We start from the raw sequence: 11411 nt of genomic DNA, 5'->3' as shown, positions 1-11411 counted from the left end.
GTTGGGCTATGACCCTCTCTGTAACTTTCACAACCTGATCTAACAGCTTGATGCATCTGTAATTATTTGTATCTAAAGCGTCACCTTTACCTTTGTAGCAGTTGACTATGATGCTGCTACACCAGTCATTGGGTATGACTCCTTCGTGCATCACCTGGTTCGTAATACGGGTGACTAGGCTATAGCCAACACTGCCAGATATTTTGAGCATCTCTGCAGTGATTCCTGATGGGCCGGGGGCTTTCCCGGTCTTATATATATATATATCCACTGTATAATAACTAATATATATTAACAACATAACACCCAATATATTATTCACATAGCATCAACTACACATAGCCATCCTTTCATAGTAAATCAACTACATAACATTCAACGCTTTATTAAATATGTAAACCAAAAAAGAGAAAAAACAAACTGAAACATATACAACTTATAGATCTATCACATCTCATAGTATGTATGCATGTACATACATCCATACATACATATAAATAAATAGTTCTTTTACAACAAAGTATATGTCATGTGGCTAACTCAAGTCTATTAACAGATTTTTAAAATCTCAATACACATCAAAAACTGTTTCCATCACAACACAGATACAATTCATACTTACAAAAATATATTCAACTATGAAGAACATTTACCTGCTGAAACTCCAACAAACTGACAGAAGTACCTTGCTGCCCAGCTCGTGCTGTCCGGCCAACACGATGAATGTATGTCTCCACAAACTTTGGGTACTCATAAGAAACAACAAGGTCAATATTAAGCAGATCCATTCCCCTAGCCATTGTGTCTGTACATACCAATCTGTGGGAAGAAAAATGGATGGTTAGTGAGTGCATGTATGAATATATAGGCGCAAGAGTGGCTGTATGGTAAGTAGCTTGCTTACCAACCACTTGGGCAAGTGTCTTCTACTATAGCCTCAGGCCGACTAAAGCCTTGTGAGTGGATTTGGTAGACAGAAACTGAAAGAAGCCTGTCGTATATATGTATATATATATGTGTGTGTGTGTTTATGTTTGACCCTCTAACATCACTTGACAACCGATGCTGGTGTGTTTAGGTCCCCGTAACTTAGCGGTTCGGCAAAATAGACCGATAGAATAAGTACTAGGCTTACAAAGAATAAGTCCTGGGGTCGATTTGCTCGACTAAAGGTGGTGCTCCAGCATAGCCGCAGTCAAATGACTGAAACAAGTAAAAGAGTATACGTATATGTATGTATGTCCTGAGTATGACAGTAAACTGTGTCCAGTGATGAGACTCCAGCTTGAAAGTTCTAGAGTTGTCCTCCGGCTCCTTTGCACCAGCCTGGTTGGGGAGCTGGGTTGACTGCCTTGTGAAAGAATTCCCCCAGAAGCTAACAGCTACTTGGCCTGACCAGAGGTTTCTGAATGAAATTTGGTAGACTGGTACTGAAAGGAAACTACCAAAGATGTGTGTTTGTGTGTATACATATTATGCTAATAAACTTAGTGCTATCTGGGTCACTGAAGAAATAAATGCACCTTTAAAAATAATAGACAATTCTAACAACAAAATAGGAACAGGTATCACCAGCAAAACAACCACATCCTACAAATGGTAGTAGCTCCACTTTGATAATCTACAATAGCATTTCAAACAAAAATGTGCTTATACTTACAATCTAATGGAACCCTTGGAAAATGCTGCTAAAATATTTTCTTTTTGGTTTACTTTGATTCTTGAAGAAAATTCAGCGACAGGGAATTTGTCAATGTGTTTAAGGAGAAGACAGAGTCTGGAACAAACAGAGAAGAAGCATAATTAATTATTGGAACGATTTCTCAGCACCCCGACCAAGTGTCTTCTACTTATAGTCTGAGGTTGAAAGTAGTTTAAAATAACACGTCGATCGTTGTACAAAACTGTAGCTGAACTGTTTACGCAGTATAATCACGTGTTTTCACGAATGTACTAATGAGATTTGCTCTGATAGTTTCATTTAAATATGAATATGTGATTACGGGTGGTTTTGGGAGGCTTGGTCACATGAACCAAAATGTTTTTCAGGCGGCTTTGGATGGTTTGGTAACAAAAGGGTCAATGAATGGATCCGGTAGACAAAATTGAAAGATGCCCGTTGTATGTGTGTGTGTATATATATATTATCACCATCATCGTTTAACGTCCACCTTCCGTGCATGCATAGGGAGGACAGTTGACAGGAGCTGGCCAGATAGATAAACCACCCTAGGCTACTTGGCTGTTTTGGCAGGGTTTTTATGGTTGGGTGTCCTTCCTAACACCACCCACTCTGCAGAGTGGACTCAGTGCTTTTTATGTGGCACTAGCACAGGCAAGGTTAGTTTTGGCATGATTTTAACAACTGGATGCCCTTCCAAATGCCAACCACTTTACAGTGTAGACCGGATGCTTTTAACGTGACAGCAGCACTAGCAGGGTAACTAAGTAACCTGCAAGACAAGGAATTATGAGAGGGGCAGGGGCATGAGGAGGGGAACTTGTGTCAGAGGATGAAAGGTTACAGTCTGACAAAGGGACAGAGAGACAGAAGCAGGTGTTTTGCCACAACAGAGGGGGCATTAGAGGAAGTGATCCAGTATCAGATGATGAAAGGTTAGAGTGTAACAGGGAAATAGAGAGGCAGAAGAAATAAATGTCTTGCCATAGAGGAGGTACATGGTTACTCAGTGAGTGAGAGAGAAAGAGAGAGAACATACATGCATACTTCTCTGCTGGGGTCTTGGGATATGTAACACATTGCCTAAATACCAATCTTGAGAAATAAGGCTTCTCAAAACCAGAAAAGAGAAAGCTAATTCAAAGACTACAGATCCAATCCATTACTGGAACAGTAAAAATTTGTAAATCTTTCCAGAAGTTTATCATTTAAATATATATGAGCATGCCTAGATATGCAACTATATCCATGAGAATACATAGATAAAAGCAAAACATACAAATCTGTATATATATATATATATATATATATATACACACACACACATACAATCAAAAATACCCTGTTGTTGATGTTGAAATTTCAATGAAGGAGCCTTGAATCTAGGTTAGAAACCGACTGTCTCTCTATTGACAAGAAATCTTGAAATAAAACTGATCACATACATACATATAACACACACACACACATACATATATATATATTAATAGTATACAATGAAAGCAAACTACAAATAGGATATACAAAGAGTGTTTGGGTTAAATTTGACAGTTTGCATAAAAAGAAGAAAAAATCCGATCCAAGAATATGAGTATTTTAAAAAATAATCAAAAAACATCAACTAGATTATGGCTGAGAGATAACAGTTTCCTCCAAGTAGCCATCCTCAACTTGCTTGTATAATGATGAAGCTTAATTACAACCAATCAGCAAATGACGTCTTGACGAGATACATACAATGATGATGCTGATTGGATAGATAGAAAAAGGCAAACACATACTGACCTGTGAGTTGATTCAACTGAGTTGGTGAAGCAAACCACACTATGAAAACCTCGATCAAGGACCAAATGAAGTAAGGCGATAACTTTTTCAGATGGATTACATATCAAATATTCCTCCTGCAGATAACAAAAGATACTTTAAAATTTAGTTAATCCAACCAGGAGAGGTTGGCATGGGTGCCAGTCTTCGAATTTGGTTCGATTTCGATTATGCGTGTATGTTCAATGTGCGCGAGACATAGTCTTTTAATGTATGGAGTACACTGCTCGAGTAGTGAGTGTCAATTATTTTCCCAAAATTGGCGAGAAACCTGATAAAGCAGCTGATTAGTCTTTGACAGCGTAAAGGTCTAAAACCATGGCCATATTACGTAACTAAATATGTTCTCTTAGTTAAATAATTTCAAAATGATTCAACTCAACCAATAAGTATTTATTGCATGACCACCCTCAGAAGTCACTGCACACCACTGATTTTTTGGCATTCGGTCCCACACAGTACCACAGCAATGTGGAATGAAGTTTTTTTACTCAAGAACACAATATGCTGCCCAGTCTGGGAATCAAATCCAGTCTGGTGATTCAGTTAGTAATAGGGAAAATATGAGTGGATAGTTGTTCGGTTAAGAACACTGAGGAAGCAATGTTAACCGTTTTGTTAAAAGAAACACCTTTCATGAGAGAAACTTAAATTATTATCAGTGACAATACCTTAAGACTTTCTGGAATTATAAATCTGATATTTTGTTCTCCGTTAACATTATTCTTCTGCTTCTTTATATCTGAAATTGTAGAAAATGTTTCGATTAAAAAACCTTTTTTATTAAAGAGACAACTCTATATAAAACATATAAAGTATGGTTTCTGGTAAATAATTGAATATTTTTGAAATGGCTTAATAAAAAATGTGGCATTTAACCATGTTACTTCATATTCTGAGTTCAAATTTCAACAAGGTCAACTCTATGATCATGCTTGAATGGTGCTTTTTACATGCTACTGGCACGGCACCTAATCTGTGGCCCTGGCAATAATCACGCTCGGATGTGCTTTTAACGTTCCACTGGCATGAGTGCCAATCAGGCAATACTGTCATCGGCCACGTCAGCAATTTTGATTTGTTTTCACTTGCCTCAATAGGTTTTCGCAAGCAAAGTTCATCGTCCAATGAATGAGGGGTACTCATAAATGGGCCAGTTATATATATCTATATATTTGTATGCATGAGGAAAAGATGATTCAGCACTTTGAGCTTAAAAGGGCCTGTCGCAAAGGAACAATTGGAATTGTAATCAACAGTGAACATTGAATATGTATTATATGTGACTTGTGTTCCATTGTCAAAAGCAGGATATATGAACCATATGAAGTCACATGAAAATCGAAATGCCCAGGCAAGTAATAATCTTGGACACCGACTGCCTCTTGCGATTTGTGTCTTATGCCACAAAACTTGTAAGACAGTATCTGAACTTAAAAGGCATCTGCTAGTTCACAAAATCATTGTTTCAGAGTCAGATTCTAAAGGGCAAAGATATAGAAGAAACTTGAATAATATTTGTCACTCTGCCAGTCAGCAGCTGGTCTTAAAAGTCATCTAAGGGCTCATCAATGGAGGGATTATGCTGCGTGATGGTGTGTGTGTTGGTGGCATGGCGATCATCTGGCAAGATGAAGCAATCATCATATATATATTTGTATGTGTCTTTGTCTGTGTTTGCTGCCCTCTACTGCTTATCAAATGGTGTTGGTGTGTTTATGTCCCTATAACTTAGCAGTCTGGCAAAAGAGACCACTAGAGTAAGTACCATCATCATCATCGTTTAACGTCCGCTTTCCATGCTAGCATGGGTTGGACGATTTGACTGAGAACTGGTAAACCAGGTGGCTACACCAGGCTCCAATCTGATTTGGCAGAGTTTCTACAGCTGGATGCCCTTCCTAACACCAACCACTCTGAGAGTGTAGTGGGTGCTTTTACGTGCCACCGGCACGAAGGCCAGTCAGGCGGTACTGGCAACGGCCACGCTAAAAAATGGTGTATCTTACGTGCTACCTGCACAGGAGCCAGTCCAGCGGCACTGGCAACGATCTCGCTTGAATGTCTTTTCACATGCCACCGGCACAAGTGGCAGGAAGGCGACACTGGTAACGATTACGCTCAAATGGTGCTCAGGTTTTGAAAAAAACAAAGAGTACTGGGGGTGATTTCTATGACAAAACATTCTTCAAGGCAATGCCCCAGCATGGCCACAGTCTGACGGGTGAAACAAGTAAAAGAATAAATAAAAAAAAGCACAAATATATTACCATTGCCAGGTTCTTCAGTGTTGGGTAGAGCAGATTCACTTCCAGATTTATTGGAACTCTTGAGAATGTTTTGAGAAGCAAGAAAAAGACGAGGCTGGAAGAGGTTCACTTTTTGCAGTTTCTCTGAATCATCTGTGAGAGTGGCCGAAAACAGCAACTTTTGGAACTGGAATTCAGAAATTAAGAAAAACATTGAAATGTATAAAAGAAAGATCTAGGCGTGACTGAGTGGTAAGAAGCTTGCTTCCTAACCACAGGATTCTGGATTCAGTCTCACAGTTTGACACCTTGGGCAAGTATCTTCTATTATAGCCTTGGGCTGACCAAAACCTTGGGAGTGGATTTGATAGATGGAGACTGAAAGAAGCCCGTCATGTATGTGTGTGCATGTATATATATTCGCGTGTGTGTGTGTGTGTGTGTGTCTCATTGTATCTGTGTTTGTCCCCACCAACGTTTTACAAACTGGTGTTAGTGTGTTTATATCCCCATAACCTAGTGGTTTAGCAAAAGTGAGCAATAGGCGCAGGAGTGGCTCTGTGGTAAGTAGCTTGCTTACCAACCACATGGTTCCGGGTTCAGTCCCACTGTGTGGCACCTTGGGCAAGTATCTTCTATTATAGCCTCGGGCCGACCAAAGCCTTGTGAGTGGATTTGGTAGATGGAAACTGAAAGCCCGTTGTATATATGTGTGTATAAATATATATATATATATATATGTATGTGTGTGTATATGTTTGTGTGTCTGTGTTCCTTCCCCCAACATCGCTTGACAACCGATACTGGTTTGTTTACGCCCCCGTAACTTAGCAGTTCGGCAAAAGAGACCAATAGAATAAGTACTAGGCTTACAAAGAATAAGTCCTGGGGTCGATTTGCTCAACTAAAGGCGGTGCTCCAACATGGCCACAGTCAAATGACTGAAACAAGTAAAAGAGTAATAAAATAGGTACCAGGCTTAAAAAATATACGCACAGGGGTCAATCCAATCGGCAAAAAATAAAAGATATACATATATATATATTTCAAATTTAATAAAGTATTATTACCATTATTAAATTTAATAATAATAATAATGATAAAGTGGCCAGCAAGCTTAACCTAAATAGGCAAAATATATGCAAATAAATAAAGGTACCGAAATACCAGCTTGCTAGAAATAGGAGTCATCACCCCAATGCCACAAATCACTCACTATAAGTAAATACACACGTTTAATGCAGCGAATATAAGAAAAATAGTCCTTACCTTTGCAAAAACTACAAAGTAAAAGAATAGATATCTTGGCATCAACTGAGTGACAGATTTGTGACTTTGAGGTGTTGGCTCCTATTTCTAGCAAGCTGATAATATGGAAGGCGACAAGACTTGTTGGGGCAAGCGAAAGCGAAATTGTGATGGCACCTGTGCCCAGCATCGCCTTCCTGGCATGTGTAAAAACATTCGAGCGAGATTGTTGCCAGTACCGCTAGACTGGCTCCTGTGCAGGTGGCATGTAAAATACACCATTTTGAGCGTGGCCGTTACCAGTACCGCCTGACTGGCCTTCGTGCCACTGGCACGTAAAAGCACCCACTACACTCTTGGAGTGGTTGGCGTTAGGAAGGACATCCAGCTGTAGAAGCTCTAACAGATCAGATTGGAGCCTGGTGCAGCCATCTGGTTTCACCAGTCCTCAGTCAAATCGTCCAACCCATGCTAGCATGGAAAGCGGACGTTAAACAATGATGATGATGTATAATAATCATCTTCCTGAGTTTTAAATCCAGGTTTTGCCCCTGTTAACGGGGGTGGCTGGATCTACCTGAATGTCATAGCAAGCGCCCTCACATCATCTTGCCTGGTTTTAGGTGTCCTCGTTTTTCAAACCAACCCTCCCGATCTCCTCCTCCTCCACCTGTCACCTCCACATTTTCCTGGGTCTACCTCGCTTTCACATTCCATTTACTTCAAACGCAATCACCCTCCTCAGAACATGCTCTTCATCCCTCCTTAACACATGACCATACCACCCCACTCCATTCGCCCTTGCCAATCATTCCACCGATTCCTCCAACCCCAGCATTCCCATCAAATCCTCAATCCTCCTCATGATAGCAGGATAACAAAATCGATAAAAAATGAGTGGTGAAATAACTATGAGAAATGGAATCCAGCTTTGGATTTTTCCCTCCTGGCAAGTTCGTTATTCTTGTTATCAATGTTAATACGTAATATAAGTTTTGCTGACATAAACACCACCAGCTTCATTGGAGACTGATTATTTAGAGATATATGGCAGGCATCTTTCAGTTTCCTATTTCTTTACTGCCCCCAAGGGGCCACACACAGAGGGGACAAACAAGGACAGACAAATGGATCAAGTCGATTATATCGATCCCCCAGTGTGTAACTGGTACATATTTAATCGATCCCGAAAGGATGAAAGGTAAAGTCGACCTCGGCGGAATTTGAACTCAGAATGTGAAAAGAGACGAAACACCGCTAAGCATTTCGCCCGGCATGCTAACGTTTCTGCCAGTTCGCCGCCTTATCTTTCAGTTTCTGCCTATCAAATCCACTCACAAGGCCCTTAAGCAATTTCCATAAGAGGTTAAAATGGAGGTAGCGATCAATGAAAAACATCTGAAAATGTGGTACATGCTGGAGATGATAGCTTAAGACCATAGACAATAGGGATAAGAAACACTGTACAACGGTAGCCTGTATTTCATTAAAACAGACAACGAATGTGGCAAGGGTAAAAAGCTGTTAGGTGAAGTGGGAGCGGAGTTATAAAACTTAGTTCAGACAAGTGATAAAAAGAGAAAAAAAAACCCCAAAAAACAAACCAATTTCTTTTTTGTTTTAATCCCGTATGGGAGACAACTCAGGAGGTAGTTTTACCATGATTTCAGCAACGTGCAGCCTCATCATGATTTACCAAAGTATTTATTATTAGCAACCAAATTGTTAATTAAAAATTAGAAATTGTAATTTTTCACCTTTTTTTAAATATCTTTTAATTGTTTCAGTCATTAGACTGTGGCTGGATCACAGCCGCTGTAGAAAAATTTAGTCAAGCCGATCAACTCCACTACTTATTTTTAAAGCCTAGTACTTCTATCAGTCACTTTTGCTGAACTGTAAAGTTACAGGGATGTAAACACACCAACACTGGTTGTCAAGCAATGGTGGGACACACACACACACACGATGGGCTGCTCCAGTTTTTGCCTACCAAATCCACTTACAAGTCAGTGGTCAGCCCAAGGCTATATGGTAGAAAACACTGGCCCAAGGTGCCACGCCATGCGACAGAAGCTGAAACCATATGGTTGAGAAGCAAACTTCTTACAGCCAAACCTCTGCCAATTTATTGATATACAATAAAAGACTTGGACTTAGGTTGGTCAGGAGCTCTCGGACTCATAAGGCAAGAGTTTAGAAAAAAAACAGGAATCAAAAAACCTACAAGAAAAAATTAAGAGTAGAATCAAAGAGAGGAGAATTAATAATGAGAAAACAAATATTTCACTTACCGGAGTGGATATCTTTGAAACCCTGAAATGAGAGAAAAACATTATTGTGCATTTTAATTAATATGGATGAGTGGTTGGCGTTAGGAAGGGCATCCAGCTGTAGAAACTCTGCCAGATCAGATTGGAGCCTGGTGTTGCCATCCGGTTTCACCAGTCGTCAGTCAAATCGTCCAACCCATGCTAGCATGGAAAGCGGACGTTAAACGATGATGATGATGATGATGATGATGACAGAAGATATTTATAAAAAGTCACTGCCACCCCCATCATCATCATCACTGTTTTGACATCCACTTTTCTATGCTTGCATGGGTTGGAGAGTTTAATGAAGCAAATTTTCTGTGACTGGATGTATGTGTATATGTATTATCATCATATCTATGCACACACACACACACACACACATATATATATATATAAAGGTTATAAAGAGTATTGGAGTGAACCAAACCCTAAGGATACAGGCAATACCGAGTAAGTGCTGTATACTGACTAGTTTTGCTCCTGTCGTTGTAGCAACATGAGTGGGGAATATAACATGGGTCGTGTATTAACATGTGTATGTATAAAGAAAGAAAAAGACAAAGAGATCAATGGCAAAGTTAGAATTATGTTTTATGTACATAAAATATAATTCTAACTTTGCCATTGATCTCTTTGTCTTTTTCTTTATATATATATATATATAATATTATTAGGGACAAAATCCAAAATTACAGGTAAAAAACTCAATTAAAATCAATTTATAAAAAATTAAAATTAAATTGAGCCTTATAGATAAAGTATATATAAAATATATATAGTTTTAGGGAAAATAACCAATTCTCAAGAACTCATCGATGAAAATCCACTATCACTTTTAATTATTAATTTTTCTATATGTGATAGTGGATTTTCATCGGTGAGTTCTTGAGAATTGGTTATTTTCCCTAAAACTATATATATTTTATATATATATATATATATATATATATACACACACACACATATATGACAGCAACAGTGAGGCTGATCAGAGGATGTTAAACTTCACAAAGTAGATAAGTGATTGCAACCTTTGGAGAGACATTGTGTTGGAGAAGACATACTCATCTCATGTAAATATGGAAGGGAAATAAAGACATGTAAAATGTTGGTGATGATGATGGCAGTCACAGAGGAAACTAGGATTAAATAAATGGCCTGAGAGTTATGCAAGCCATGTACAGTGATGTGCAGTAAAGTGAGTGCAGTCATGTAAAAAGCACCCAGTAAACTCTGTAAAGTGGTTGGCATTATGAAGGGCATCCAGCAGTAGAAACCATGTCAAAGCAGAGAGTGGAGCTCGGTGCAGTCCTCTGGCTTATCAGGTCCTGTCAAACCGTCCAACCCATGCCAATATGGAAACAACAACAGCTGCCGTCGCCACAATGGTTGTAATGATAATTGTAGTAAGAGACATCGTACTATTGTAGGTGGTGATGACAAAGATGGGTGTGGTGACAACACTGACAGTAATAGTGGTGGTAGAGGTGTTGACAGAAGAATAAGAATGACTTACTGATTTATTGTTATGGGACCAGGCTTTGGTCTACAACTGGTACCAGAGTCAGACATTGGCATCTTGTAAACAGCTTTCTCCAAGTTGGTCAACCAATCGTACTTCATAATATCAAAGACACGATCCGCTTCATCGATGACCTTCACAAAAAGAAACAAAACCAATACAACATAACCTTGGGTTCTCCCAGTGTCCCTGCTTTGCAACACCTTCACAACTCCTTTTGTAACTTTTAAAGACAAGCTTTCCAATACTGACACTCACTGATCCCTAATACCACTCCCTTTCAACATCTGTATACACACAAACTTGCTTAGCTCCCTGAGATGTATGTGATTCTTTCTTTCACTCATACTCCACGTGTTGTCTTAACCCTATCATGTTGTGTTTCCGATGTAGCAGGAGTGGCTGTGTGGTAAGTAGCTTGCTTACGAACCACATGGTTCTGGGTTCAGTCCCACTGCGTGGCACCTTGCGCAAGTATCTTCTACTATAGCCTCGGGTTGAACAAAGCCTTGTGAGTGGATTTGGGAGAAAGAAACTGAAAGAAGCCCGCCGTATATATATATATATAT

The 11411-nt window shown here is 39.3% G+C and overlaps 1 protein-coding gene across 1 annotated transcript in view; it reads right to left on the bottom strand.

Moving 5' to 3' along the window:
• Positions 1–11411, bottom strand: part of LOC106879954 (ATP-dependent RNA helicase DDX51) — a 31224-nt gene that overhangs the window by 3891 nt on the left and 15922 nt on the right. Inside the window, exons 9-15 of the mRNA XM_014929714.2 lie at positions 10837–10976; positions 9297–9318; positions 5776–5941; positions 4177–4247; positions 3467–3582; positions 1661–1777; positions 654–819 (exon numbers count right to left, since the gene is read on the bottom strand). Coding sequence (XP_014785200.1) covers positions 654–819; positions 1661–1777; positions 3467–3582; positions 4177–4247; positions 5776–5941; positions 9297–9318; positions 10837–10976 — 798 coding nt within the window. The remainder of the gene's footprint in view (positions 1–653; positions 820–1660; positions 1778–3466; positions 3583–4176; positions 4248–5775; positions 5942–9296; positions 9319–10836; positions 10977–11411) is intronic.

Source organism: Octopus bimaculoides, chromosome 5 (genome assembly GCF_001194135.2).
Source record: "Octopus bimaculoides isolate UCB-OBI-ISO-001 chromosome 5, ASM119413v2, whole genome shotgun sequence".
NCBI lineage: Eukaryota > Metazoa > Mollusca > Cephalopoda > Octopoda > Octopodidae > Octopus > Octopus bimaculoides.
The sequence above is the reverse complement of the archived record's forward strand: the minus strand, read 5'-3'. Positions and strand labels throughout refer to the sequence as shown.